Source organism: Nomascus leucogenys, chromosome 25 (genome assembly GCF_006542625.1).
Source record: "Nomascus leucogenys isolate Asia chromosome 25, Asia_NLE_v1, whole genome shotgun sequence".
Lineage (NCBI taxonomy): Eukaryota > Metazoa > Chordata > Mammalia > Primates > Hylobatidae > Nomascus > Nomascus leucogenys.
The window spans coordinates 7,373,986-7,388,983 of NC_044405.1; the positions used below are offsets into that span (position 1 = coordinate 7,373,986).

At 35.7% G+C, this 14,998-nt stretch overlaps 1 protein-coding gene across 5 annotated transcripts in view; it reads left to right on the forward strand.

Moving 5' to 3' along the window:
* Positions 1 to 14,998, forward strand: part of NCAM2 (neural cell adhesion molecule 2) — a 562,762-nt gene that overhangs the window by 357,433 nt on the left and 190,331 nt on the right. For all 5 annotated transcript variants that reach the window (XM_030806254.1, XM_030806255.1, XM_030806256.1 and 2 more), the window contains 2 exons: positions 3,818 to 3,978; positions 6,518 to 6,663. In XM_030806254.1, the coding sequence (XP_030662114.1) occupies positions 3,818 to 3,978; positions 6,518 to 6,663 (307 nt within the window). The remainder of the gene's footprint in view (positions 1 to 3,817; positions 3,979 to 6,517; positions 6,664 to 14,998) is intronic.

Here is a 14,998-nt window from a genome sequence, read left to right on the forward strand (position 1 = left end):
TTGACCCACTGCAACCTCTACCTCTCTGGTTCAGGCAATTCTCCTGCCTCAGCCTTCAAGTAGCTGGGAACACAGGCACCTGCCACCACATGGCTACTTTTTGGATTTTTAGTAGAGATGGGGTTTTGCTATGTTAGCCAGGCTGGTCTTGAACTCCTGACCTCAGGTGATCCACCTGCCTTGGCATCCCAAAGTGCTGGGATTACAGGTGTGAGTCACCGCACCTGGCCGTATCCTGGGAATTTTTATTTATTTATTTATTTTTGAGACAAAGTCTAGCCCTGTCGTCCAGGCTGGAGTGCAGTGGTGTGATCTTAGCTCACTGCAACCTCCATCTCCCAGATTCAAGTGATTCTCTTGCTTCAACCTCCCAAGTTGCTGTGACTACAGGCGCCCACCACCACGCCCAGCTAATTATTTTGTACTTTTTGTAGAAACTGGATTCACCATATTGGCCAGGCTGGTCTGTAACTCCTGACCTTGTGATCTGCCCTGCCCGCCTCGGCCTCCCAAAGTGATAGGATTACAGGTGTGAGCCACCACACCCAGCCAAGAATTTTTAATTGGGTTCCAGACATTCAGAATTTTGTGTTTTGGGGTGCTGAATATTTTTGTATTATTTTACTTTGTTTTATAGATGCAGTTAAGTGACTTGGAAAAAGTTTTATTTGAGAGAGAGCTTCCATTTAGACTCTTTTAGGTGGATCCAAACCACCTTCAGTCTAGGGTTAATCTGGTTCCATTACTGATGCAATATTATTCTAAGGACATGACTTAAGTCCTGTGTTTTAGGATATCTTTTTACTCTGGGTGGTTGAGTTGCAGATTATTCCTGGTGCTATGTGAGCTTCTGGAATTATTGTACTTTATATTTTCTAATGGTTCTTTTCCTCATCTCAGAAGGCCTTACTGCTATACACTCATTGATCAATACTCAGTTAAAGATTTGTTGGGAACCCTCTGCAGATATCTATAGCTCTGTTGCTTGTGGAGCTCTGTTCTCTCACGTTATCTAACCTGCACCATCTAGTCACTTTGACCTCCCGCAACTGCACACTGTCTTCCAACCCAGATACATTCGTGTTCTCTCCCTCCCCCAGCTGCAGCCTGAAAACTCTCTTCAGGCAGTCAGCAATGGAGGTACTCATATGCCACTGTCATATGCAACCAGTTGGCTAATGTTTGAAAACTATTGTTTTATATGTATAGCCAGTGTTTTTGTTGTTTAAACTGGGAGCATATAGTTTATGGTACTACGATATTGTTCAAAATGAAATTATCATTCAATTCTTTAGTGTTTACATTAATTCTGTAATCCTGACCCCTGTATTTTTGTACCTGAAAAAGGGGGCGCTTAGGGAAGTGGTTTGAGTTTCAAAGAATGGGCTTAATGCATGTGTCAGAATCCCTTGGAGTGATTTTTAGACATTGACATTTCACAGACATGGATTGTGAATAGCAATAGGAGCATTTCTATCTGACTTTATTGGGAGGGAGTAATAAGGTATTAGTAATATTCCCTTATTTATAATGGCTTAATTATATTTCCTATTGAGCATTTAAAGTGAATGTAATCTGTACACATTTATATTCTCTAAATATGTTCAAGTTTTGCCCCTCTACTTCAAAGGCCAAATCAAGGATTTTTATTTTCTCATGAAAATTCCCAGAGTAGTACAACCATCTTCCTTGTCATATCTCCCGTTATAACAGATCACCTCCCGCTCAAAAAAGTTGTAAGTCCACTAATGGAATCTGCATTAACCTCTATTAATGCCAACCAGATTATAGATTCCTCATGATGGGTGGCAACTAATTTCCTATACATCAAAAACATTTAGCACAATGTTTTATATGAAGTAAGGAGACATCCCTCTTTGTTAGAAAGAACATTGGAACTTAATTAACCCGCTGCTTTTATTAATGGGTGAGCCTGTCTTTTTATTTGTGAATTGAGGAGTAGAGATATACATATACTGTAGCTCTCTGATTTTGAATGAGTAAGCAGAGGGAAAATGCACATTTATGGGCTAATTGTGAGTGCTGAAACCTCTACCGTGCTATTATTATTATTATTAGGAAACACATGAATAATTTTCACTGAAGATATTGAGAAATATATTGTATCACTAATTATGATGAAAGCCCTATCTACATATTAAATTCTAGACAAAAACTCTGAAATGTCATTTTTATACCTGTTGTAAAGATTGCATTAGTAATAATATCAAAAATATATATAAACGATACTATATATGCATTTATTATTATTATTATTTTTCTTTTCCGGACACAGTCTCACTCTGTGGCCCAGGCTGGAGTGTAGTGGTGTGATCTCAGCTCACTGCAACCTGCCTCAGCATCCCTCCAGAGTAGCTGGGATTACAGGCGCCTGCTACCACACCTGGCTAATCTTTGTATTTTTAGTAGAGATGGAGTTTCACTGTGTTGGCCAGGCTGGTCTCGAACTCCTAACCTCAAGTGATCCACACGCCTCTGCCTCCCAAGGTGCTGGGATTACAGGCGTGAGCCACCACACCCGACCCATTTGTTATTATTTTATGAATCCTAAGTTTGCAATTTTCCACTCCTCTTAAGAAATGTTGTGTACTTCATGGTACATTTAGAGATGTCATAAGAAACTGGAACAATAAATTCTATTGAGCACAGACATATAAAGATTATGTTCATATATGTGTTAGTGGTTTCTGGAAAGTAGAACCAGAATTCGCTGGAAGGAACTGTTTAGTGTATCAGAGAAATGTTTGATTTTATTTTAGAAAATAGTTTTAATAATATTTATAGAGTTTTTTTTTAATTTAAACTTGTATGGACAGGCAAATCTCTCCACCCCAATGGACAAATTCCAGAACTTTCCATTAATGGTTTTAAAATCTATTCAGTCATCCAAAATACTATTATAAGAAAAATACAGGAGGGGATGCAAAGAAGAGAAAAGAGGAAAAAAGATGAATAAAATGAAACTGAGGAGAATACACAATATAAAACGATTTCACAAATACTGAGGGAAATCATAGAAATATTTCAGATTTAATATATTGAAAATATTTCTTACTGTAGATTATAGTAAAAATGTTTGAAAGCCATGGTTTTAAAGGACAACATAGATGAGAATGGAGCAGAATGAGATGTATTTCGGTAGAGAAAAAAAACCTTAAAAATATTGATAATTATTTGGGACTAAGAGGAAACAGGAAAACAATTTATTTTCCTCATTAAAGAATAAAATTATCATATTCAAAATAGTTTCTAAATTAATTGTGTTTTCATGTAATTCTCTCATCTTACTATTTTATTGGCAGTACTTACATGTAATATACATTTATGATGTATTTACATTGTATTTACTTTGAAGCTTCTTTGAAGAAATTTTCTACATAAATTATTTTAAATGTGTCCCAGGAAGGGAGTAAATAAATATATATAATAAATATGTATTGTCTCACCAACATTTAATTGTGTATGGTATTTAAAACAGCAAACAAGATGGTTTTTTTTTTGCCAATAATCAAAGTACAAATTGAACTGATATGCTTTTCGCCTGGTAACTGTCAAGATTTTGACATAGCTCAAATGTTATTCTTGTGTCTACATTCAAAAAAATTTCAAGTATAATTTTATTGTTTATTAATTAAGTTCTGAGGCTACTAAAAATATACTTTTGATTGGAATATAGCCTTGTCTTTCAATGATGATAGCCATATAGTCATCAATGCCTGTAGATGAAAAAGTTGATTATAATCTCCTAAATTATGAAGTCAGATTTGTGAGGATGAACCTCTCTTTTCTTCTTTAGGAATGGCAAGCTCATTGAAGAAAATGAAAAATACATATTGAAAGGGAGCAATACAGAACTCACTGTCAGGAACATAATCAATAGTGATGGTGGTCCTTATGTCTGCAGGGCCACAAATAAGGCAGGGGAAGATGAAAAGCAAGCTTTCCTCCAAGTCTTTGGTAAGTATTATAGCACAGTGGTTAAAACTGTTGTGTCTATTGGAAGATCAGAGTCAAATTCTACTCTAATCATTTGAACTATTTAAACTTTCCATATTAAGTCCGTTTCCTCTTCTCTGTAATATGTTTTTAAATTTCAGCTACCAGATAGAATTATTTGAAGAATAACATAAAATTACACATGCAAATTTTTGTAAGTCATTGATATGCTTACAGAAGCTGGAAAAAATTAATTTAAATTACATCTAGTGGGGTTTGTCATCTGTATCTGTAAGGGTGGATCTCTGTAAGTCTCTAAATGACACGTTAGGATCAGTTTTACTTACAATATGTTTCAAAAGGGCACATTTTTAAGGCTACAGTATAAAAACATTGACATATAACTATACTTAAATATTCGCTTTCATTTAACTAAATGAAAATATAAGATAAATATCTTCCATATTTACCAAGAGCCATATTATCTTATTTGGGTAACTCATAGAGCATAGAAAACCAGTACTTTACAAAAACATAATGATGTAGCTTCAATTGTGTTTACGAGAAGAAAGACAGTGATGGCAGTGGGTGCTTCTAATAGAAGTTTTCCCTTTAAATAGTGTAACACTAAAAAATATATGCCCTATTAACATTTAATATGTTTTCTCCAACTTTAAAAACACTGTTATTGAAATGCTTTCACAACAAAAAGAGGGAAAAGGAAGGAAGGAGAAATATGTTAAAATAAGAAGGACCAGTGTTTGCAGTTGACAGGTGCAGAGTGCCCCTTACACTGACCATGAGATGAATGATAATCCCTCCGTGGACACGCTGTCTGTGGACTGGCCCTGTAGTCACTGCTGGAAACATTTTCTGAGCTAGAGAGATGTTTATAAAGCTTATATTCGAGTGGAGTGACAAGGAGAATAAACAGCTATACCAAAATTTATTAAAATAAAAAAATACAATTTTAAAAGTAGAGATGTTTTTAGAGTGAAACTGGATAAATCAGGTAGCATTGAATAAAGAGAAGTATTGTTTTGGATAGCATAGTATTGGAAAGTTACTCAGAAGGATAATGTGTTTAGGTGAGGTTTACACAAAAATCTAAGGATCAGAAGTAGGCCAAGCTAAGAGCCTGGAGAAGATTGTTCACGTGAGGGAAGAGTAAATATACTTAACATTTTTAGAAATTATAGAAAGTCCCTAACTTGTTCTAGCAGTGTTCCCCACTTGAAAATGTTTTTTCTATAAAACCTACAAAATTAAATAAGTATGACTCAGTATAAAAATAATCATATTAGAAATAGTATTGTGTGAGATTATTCCAAAGGATAGATGGTCTTAATCTGCCTCAATGTACTCATCTGAAATAGTAGTTACATCCTTTTTATCAGGATTGCAGTGAAAAAGAAAAAAGAGATTTTTTACACTTCTCATATTTTCATCCTTTCAAGTAGAAAATAATACATGAAAATTTTACGTTGTTATTGTTGTAATCCCTTTTGTGTAGTAACATTCAACAAACTTTTGTTGCTCCCGACACAAAATTGTATGCATATTGTGGGAATATAACTAAATCTATTAAAGTTAATGAAATAAAGAGTGAATTGTTAAAAATTCTGTATGCTGTTTTTCTGGTACCAAGAATGTTATTTTCTGAGCTTAAGAACAACTTATTTGTGTTTCTTGGTTAAATGTATAAAATATATAAAAAGTAACTCACTGAAATAATGAGTACTTGATTGTATCCATTTTATATCTAAACAAGCAAAAATTTAGGAAATACAGATAACACAGATTTCAAAAAATAAAGCTCTCTGGAACTATGTAAGTTTATGGGGGGGCATATTTTAATATTAAGATAATTAAAATTAGGCATAATGCTTTTCTTTTTATACAATTTATGATTAAAAATTAGTTATATTGTCTAGTATATTGTTAAGTAAACTGAAGTCAAAATAAATCAAGTGGAATAATATACATAAGTAACATGTAAATATATTTACTTAGTAAATGTTTCAAAATTTTATACAATTCTACTTACTACATTTTCAGGATATATCATCATTTACTTCTTTGGGGAAATTGTTAAAGCTTAAGAGAGAATTAAACCAACTGTGTGTGCATGTGTCTGTATAAATATATTCATGTGTATGTGTGTGTGTATATACATATATGTGCACACATATGCACCCATATACATGTGCCTTTAAAGGAAGAAATTTTGATTTTGTGGCTTTAAGATAGGAAAATAAATATAACGAGATGACTTTTAAATTGGCAAAATTTTGAAACAAATTATAATTTGGATGTTGGTTTCTAAGCCACCTCAAGTTATTTTGTATAATGATAACAGATGAGTTTTACTTCCTAAACTTTTTTTCCTGTACTATTCAACTGTCCTGGCACATCTGTAAAGCAAAGCAGGCCACTGTAATTCTACAAAGCTAATAATATCATACTATACTATAATAGACTTAAATACCCATCATGACTTTTGCCTGAGAAGTAATATTTTCCTCCAATACCGATTGAGTAATATATATATTCTTTACAGTACAGCCTCACATAATACAGCTTAAAAATGAAACTACACATGAGAATGGTCAAGTCACACTCGTATGTGATGCGGAAGGGGAGCCTATTCCAGAAATCACTTGGAAAAGAGCTGTGGATGGCTTCACGTTCACTGAAGGCGATAAGGTACCCGCATCTCAATATGTAATGGTTTCCATTACCATGCAACGTCAGTATTTTCCATATCATTAAATCTCAAATTAGTCTCCAATTTACCTAGTAACCTGTAGGATCAAATAAATCGCTTGATTTTTAAAAAGGTAACTAACACAATGTCAGCTTTACAACTTTGGCGGGAGGGGGAATATCAATGTGAAATATTTAAAGATGTTCTTTATTAAGTCACAAACGTTTAGGCTATTGGTATTACTAGCGTTGCTTAACTAGACTTTTGTTATACTTTGAATCTATAAAGTATGTTATTGCAGTTTTAACCCCTGCTGTGTGAGCATCTGGCCTTTGCAAATTCACTGACCATGAGAAAAGTGCTAGGACAAACAATATTGCCATTTTAAAAACAGGAATAAAGATTTACAAACCAGTACATTTGATTTAAACCTCAGCAATTTCAGTTTATTAAAGAAATGATTGTATATTTAGAAAACACTGAGGTGAGTGATGAGCGTTGGGATTTGCAAAGAAGATTTACTTCAAATTTATTTAATGTGTTTTCTACTTAGACAGGTGTCAACAAACTACAGTCCATAGGGCAAATTTGGCCTCCAGCCTGTTTTGGTAAATAAAGTTTTATTGAAACTAAAGCAAAAAAGGAATTTAAATTCAAAAAAGTCTGTCATTCAATGCTTTACCCTTTAGAAATTGTCTTTCTGCAGTAGAAGTGTGGGTTCTGCTTTCATATAATTTAGAATCTAATGTAGAGAAATAAGTACAACAAATTACTGCATTGAGACGACCTTTAACCAGAATGCATTAATGAAACTTACTTAGAAATTAATGAAACATTGCTATATGTTTCACTATACTTCATGGATTTTAATTACTATTATATTTCACAACTATTCATATGAACTTCAGATACAAACAAATGAGAAAGGAAAAGATGGTGAAATATTGAAATGATAGAACTGGCAATTTCACGTAAGTGAAGATTATAAAATTAGGCTATTACATTGCTTTTCTCTACTCAATGTTAAAGAGAAACATCCTTTAAACTTTTTTCATTATTAACTTTATTTAAGTAAAGAGTCCAATTTCTAAAGTATTCATACACCTCAATATAACTTTGATTTGATAGTTAAAAAAAAGAGAAAAAGAAATGTTTGTCCATAGTACACTTCACATCAGTCCATCCCATCATGTTATATTTAACAACATGCTAAACCCATAAATTCACCAAAAAAGTAATTTCCCTAGTCAATTCATTACTTTCCTTTTGAAAGACTGTGTTATCATGTATGTTACCCTTTTTTGTCTCATTTTCTCCTCGTAATGGCATTTTAAGAGATTATTTGATAATTGTTGTACAATTTTGATACACTTATTTTATATATTCAAGTTGAAAATCAAATTTATAAAATGTGAATGGCAGTCATAATCTTCTGCAACCCAGATAAAAGTTATAGTTTGCTTTAATATATTTTTCACAGAAAATAATGTATGTTACTATGACACAGTTGCCAAATCTGAAAAGAATTAAATTTATGTGAAATTAAAAAAATACAATCAGATGTCTGAAACTATAGAGGATTGTTTTGTTTCAATTTTGCACATTTATTTAGATTAGATCACTCAAAAGTATTTCCTTTCATGCCCTTAGACTTTATCATACCTTCATATTTCTAATGCTGTTTTCTAATTATTTTTCAGCTTACTGTAAAATTCTTAAAAGTTATCATCTCAAGGATAGTTTTTACTCTGCATTTAATTAATGTTACCTTATATATTATGCAGAGAATGAAAGATAAATTATACTCAGTTATTTTAGTAATAAAATGTCATCAAGTAACAAGAAAGCTGTTATATTTTATTCTTGGATCTATGCCCCAGGCCACCCCAAACTACACACAGATATTTATTCTGTAGTAACTGTGAAAAATAATCTTAAAGCTTTTGTTTCCTATGGAGTATATTAAAAAACACATCTTGTTTTAAGAAAATCTCACTTGGTTTCTTTGCAAAAAACAATTATAGAAACTCAAATATGCTTTTCTGCACAAGTTTAATCCAGTCAATTAAAGAAATTAAGTCCATTGTATTTCTATTATATTTCTCCAAATATATTTTAACATCCTCGACTTATTTTTCTATACTCCAGTACGCTTCTTTTCCCCTAATATTTCGAGTTTCTTGAATAGCATAATTCACAAATCAAATGGTTGAGCTGAACTTTGAAGTAAAGTAAATCTAGTTTTGAATCTCAGCTCTGCCATTTATGATGCCTCAGCATGACAAAATTGAGTTCAAAGAGTCCAGATAACATTACCAGCGTTATTTGAACTCTTTTTAACATGAATTTTTTTTTTTTAATTATAATTTAGGTTTTAGGATACATGTGCACAATGTGCAGGTTTGTTACATATGTATCCATGTGCCATGTTGATTTCCTGTACCCATTAACTTGTCATTTAGCATTAGGTATATCTCCTAATGCTATCCCTACCCCCTACCCCCACCCCACAACAGTCCCCAGAGTGTGATATTCCCCTTCCTGTGTCCATGAGTTCTCATTGTTCAATTCCCACCTATGAGTGAGAACATGCGGTGTTTGGTTTTTTGTCCTTGCGATAGTTTACTAAGAATGATGTTTTCCAGTTTCATCCATGTCCCTACAAAGGACACGAACTCATCATTTTTTATGGCTGCATAGTATTCCATGGTGTATATGTGCCACGTTTTCTTAATCCAGTCTATCATTGTTGGACATTTGGGTTGGTTCCAAGTCTTTGCTATTGTGAATAGTGCCGCAATAAACATACGTGTGCATGTGTCTTTATAGCAGCATGATTTATAGTCCTTTGGGTATATACCCAGTAATGGGATGGCTGGGTCAAATGGTATTTCTAGTTCTAGATCCCTGAGGAATCGCCACACTGACTTCCACAATGGTTGAACTAGTTTACAGTCCCACCAACAGTGTAAAAGTGTTCCTATTTCTCCACATCCTCTCCAGCACCTGTTGTTTCCTGATTTTTTAATGACGGCCATTCTAACTAGTGTGTCAGCCCAAAATCTCCTTAAGCTGATTAGCAACTTCAGCAAAGTCTCAGGATACAAAATCAATGTACAAAAATCACAAGCATTCTTGTACACCAATAACAGACAAACAGAGAGCCAAATCATGAGTGAACTCCCATTCACAATTGCTTCAAAGAGAATAAAATACCTAGGAATCCAACTTACAAGGGATGTGAAGGACCTCTTCAAGGAGAACTACAAACCACTGCTCAATGAAATAAAAGAGGAAACATGCATTTTTAATATGAATTTTTTCATCTTTAAAATGTTGATATTTACCCTCTTGTTATAAGGAAGATGAGTACATTACAAATGCATATCAATGTTTATCATATTATAAATATCCAATAAACTTTACTTTTTACCTTGCCATATTACAAATTTACAGTACAAATTTACAAATTTTACTTTGTCATATTACAAATTTACAGTATGGCCTCACATAATACAGCTTAAAAATGAAACTACATATGAGAATGGTCAAGTCACACTTGAAGCATAGTTTATCTTGTTGCCTCTGTAAAGTATAATACCTAAGGTTTGATTGAACTTTAATGAGATCATATTATTCCTATCATGGAAAGTAGCTTGGGATTGTACTTTCCATAAGAATCACTTGGGAAGACTATCAAAGTGCAGATTCTAGATTCCCACTTCTTGAAGTTGATTTAGTATGTGTAGCCCAGGGCATAGGAATACATATTAAATAAACTCATCAGTTGGTGTCATATTGTTAGTCTTCAAGACATATTTTGGGAAACAACTTCAAGTAAGGATGAAATTTAACAGCTAATATTTTCAGCAGAAAAATGATCTTATCCAATTAGTTGACACCTGATGGAGTCTTGGGAAGTATAAAACAAAACTAAACTAAACAAAATTTCCATTATGCATATATCAGTCAAGTTTTGATGAAACTAAAATATGTAGGCCAAAAATAGTGAAATATCATAGACATTGTGTAGTAAAAACTAATAATTTCATCCAACAACATGACAATGTATTTAGCAAATATGTTCATCCTTTTAGATTTTTCAAAGAGGAGGATCTCAATTAACAACATTCTTTTTTTTTTGTCTAAGTTCTCAATCACTAGATAAGACAAAAAAATGCGGATAAAATACCATGTGACTTAAATGTATAAACAAGTGAATGCTTTTATACTGAGCTCAATAATTAGATAAACATACTCAACGCAGTCCCAAGTAGCATGAGACTTACAGCCCCCGCCGTGTGAGAAGACATGCTAAGATAACCTTGACTGAGGGGACAATGGTGAACCCATGGTCTCTTTGGGGCGGTCCTTTCTGAAAAGAAAAAAAGGAGTGGTTAGGAAGTGTATTTAATTTTTTGTGTCCCCACAGTTACCAATCAGATACCTCTTCACTTCCCATGGGAGAAAAAGTAAAGGACTTGAAAAGTCCAACTGTGGTATGTTAGAAGACCTTCCTCCCCATGGAATAAATGATTAAGAGCTCATGAGTAGCATTCACTGCCCAACCAGCAATATGCTAATAACATTTAAATCACCATATACATAACTATCTCAATTTATCTTCTGGTATTATTACTGCATAATAAACGACCCCATAATATAATGGCACAAACCAATAATTTTCTCTCACTTCTGATTTTGTGGATCAGAAGTTTGAGTAAGGCTTGGCCAAATGGGTATCACTTGGAATCTCTAATGTGCTTGTATCAGATGTTGCTACTAATGTTGCTAGTAGTTGTAGTTATGAGGAGGTTCAACTTTGCTGAGAAGCCAACATGGCTCACTTAAGTGGCTGGCATTCAGTCTTGGCTGTGGGCTGTAAGCTCAGGTGGAGCTGTTTTTGGAACCCCCATATGAAGCCTCTCCAGTATGGCTATCTCAGAGCAGTCTGCTCTCTCTTGTGGCAGCAGGCTTTCTCCACAGAGAACATTTCGAAAGAATCAGGCCAGACAGACACTACCTGGTCTACTCTGACATAGTCTTGGAAGTCACACATTTCTCACTTCTGCCACAGTATATTGGTTACAAACAAATTATAAGGTCGCCCAAATCCAACATGAGAGGAATTAGGCACTCTCTCTCGATGGAGAAGGATTCACAATCATATTATAGATGAGTCTGTGGGGTGGCAGATATTGTTAAGGCAATCTATGAAAATGCATCTACAATTTATCTCAAAATATACCTAATGCTAAATGACGAGTTAATGGGTGCAGCACACCAACATGGCACATGGATACATAGGTAACAAACCTGCACATTGTGCACATGTACCCTAAAACTTAAAGTATTATAATAAAGAATTTTATTTTACCAAAAAAAATATTCCCATGATTTAAGTCCAATCCTTTTCACAGGCTTGTAGATGAGGAAACTGAGGCTCAGGAAAATTCAGGGGTTTGCACAAGGTCACACAGGGAGTAAGTGGCAGTGGCAGGATTTGAACTGTGGTCTCTCACTCTGCATAGTGCATGCCCATGCGAGGGCTTCAGGATTCTGTTAAAGCGTATGGCCGGCACTCTCATAGGAATTTAAATTATATTTCTGTTTAATCAAATATAATTGAAAAGTCAGAAGAAACTTTGTTTTTAAAACTTGTTTATAATCTGATATTACTTATTTTAAACTAATTAAAATATAATGTTCAGTAAACACCAAAACTATTTACTGGTTTTTGTTAAAATACGTATATGTAAAAAATTACTTCATATAATGTGTGCTACCAAAATGTTTGAAAGCCCACGCTATATAAAACAATCTAGAGGTGTGGGAGGGGAGCAAAATGGTGGAATAGAAGGCTCCACCAATTGTCTCTCCAACCCTGCAAGGACACCAAGTTAACAACTATGTATATATACACACACCCACACCCACACACAATCTTCATGAGAACCAAAAATCAGGTAAACAGTCATAGTATGTGGTTTTAACTTCGTATTGCTGAAAGAGTCACTGAAGAGATAGAAAAAAACAGTCCTGAAAAACACCACCAAATCTCCGCCACCCTCAGCAGCCTTGACATGGCGTAGGGAGCTTCTCTGGTAGCTGGGGGAGAGAGATAATAGCAATTTTGAGCCAGTGAACTCAGTGCTGACCTGTTAGAGCAGAAAGGAAAACAAGACCTAATTTAGCTGACACCCACCCACAGAGGCACCACTTAAACCAGCCCTAGCCAGAAAGAAATCACCAATCCCAGTGGTACAAACTTGAGTGCCTGCAAACCTCACCAGTGACGACCAAAGTGCTCTGTGTCTCCCAGTAAACTTGAAAGGAAGTTTAGGCCATAGGGACTGCAACTCTTAGGAGAGTCCTAGTGCTGAACTGGGCCAAGAGACAGTGGACTGGTGTGGGGTGGGGAGGAATGTAACATAAGGATACACCAGCTGGGGTGGCCAAAGGAGTGCTGTCATCAGCCCTCCCCTAACCCAAGCCTGCACAGCTTGTGGCTCCAAAAGAGACTTCTTTCTTCTGATTGATGAGGGGAAAGGAAAGAGTAGGGAGGACTTGGATACTAGCTCAGCCACAGGAAGGTAGGGCAACTGTTAGAGTTGTGAGGATCTTGTTCCATGTCCTATCTCCCAAATAGTGTTTCTATAAGAGACAAACTCAGGGCCAGATGAGAACACACTGGCTTTCATGAAAGGACCCAGTCCTGGCAGCATTCATCACTGGCTAACTAAAGAGCCCTTGGGCCCTGAATAATCCAGAGTGATACCCAGGTACTACATCAAGAGCTTTGATAAGCCTTTGATACTTTGCTGGGTCCAAATAATAGCACAGGCATGGGGTTAGAGCATGATTTGGGCTCTTAGGGTCTCCCAATCCAGGACCTGACTCTTGCATGCCATTTCTGGACCTGCTGTGGGTCACTGTCCTGAAATGTGAGTGCAGGCCAGGCAGCATTCACCACAAGCTGACTTAAGAGCACCTCAGCCTCAGGGAAACATTGTTGTAGTCTAGCAGCACTCCTTGTGGTCTGGGGTGGTGGTGGCTGCAGGGCGAGGCTCCTCTGCCTTTGGAAATGGGAGGGAAGAGGGGGAAGAACTGCATCTTGTGGTCTGAGTGCCAGATCAGCCACAGTACCATAGAACACCAGGTAGACTTCTAAGGTTTTAGACCTCTAGTCTCTGACTCCTAGACAGCACCTCTGGACCCACCTGGGGCAAGGGGGATCTCACTTCCCTGAAGGGAAGGATGCAGGCTTGACTGGCTTTGCCTCCTGCTGATTGTAGAGCCCTAAAACCTTGAGCGAGCATAGGCAGTAGCCAGGGAGAGGTTACAACAGGCCTTAGGTGAGACTCTGTGCTGTGGTGGCTTGAGGTCTAATACAGCACAGCCATACTGCTGATGGCCACAGGAGTGCTTGTGTCACTCTTCTCCCAGCTTTATGTGGGTCAGAAAATAGAGTGAGACTGTGTTTGGGAGAAAGTAAGGGAAGAGAACAAGACTCTGCCTGGTAATACAGATAATTTTCCCAGATCCTGTCCAAGGCTATCAAGGCAGTACCTCTATGAGTCTGCAAGAACCTCAACATTACTGGGCTTTGGGTCCCTCTAAAGCAAATACAACTTAGATCACAACACCCAAGGTTTTTCAAATATCCGGAAAGCCTTCCTAAGTAGGATGGATACAAATAAGCCCAAACAGTGAAAACTGCAATAAATACCTAACTCTTTAATACCCAGACACTGAAGAACATCTACTCGCATTAACACCATCCGGGAAATCATGACCTCACTGAATGAACTAAATAAGACACCAGAGACCAATCCTGGAGAAATAGAAATATGTGAACTTTCAGACAGAGAATTCAAAATAGTTGTGTTGAGGAAACAAAAAAACAAGATAACACAGAGTTGGAATTCATAATTCTATCAGATAAATCTAACAGAGGTTGAAATAATTACAAAGAATCAAATTCTGGAGCTGAAAAATGCAGCAGGCATATTGAAGAATGCATTAGAGTCCTTTAATAGCAGAATTGATCAAGCAGAAGAAATAGTCAGCTTGAAGACAAGCTACTTGAAAATACACAGAGGAGAAAAAAAGAATAAAAAAAAATGAAGCATGCCTACATGATCTAGAAAATAGCCTCAAAATGAAAATCAAGGGTTATTGTCCTTAAAAAGGAGGTAGAGAAAGAGATAGGGATAGAAAGTTTATGCAAAGGGGTAATAGAAACTTCCTAAACCTAGAGAAAAATATCAATATCTAACCACAGGAAGGTTATAGAACACAAAAGATTTCCCCAAAGAAGGTACTACTACATCA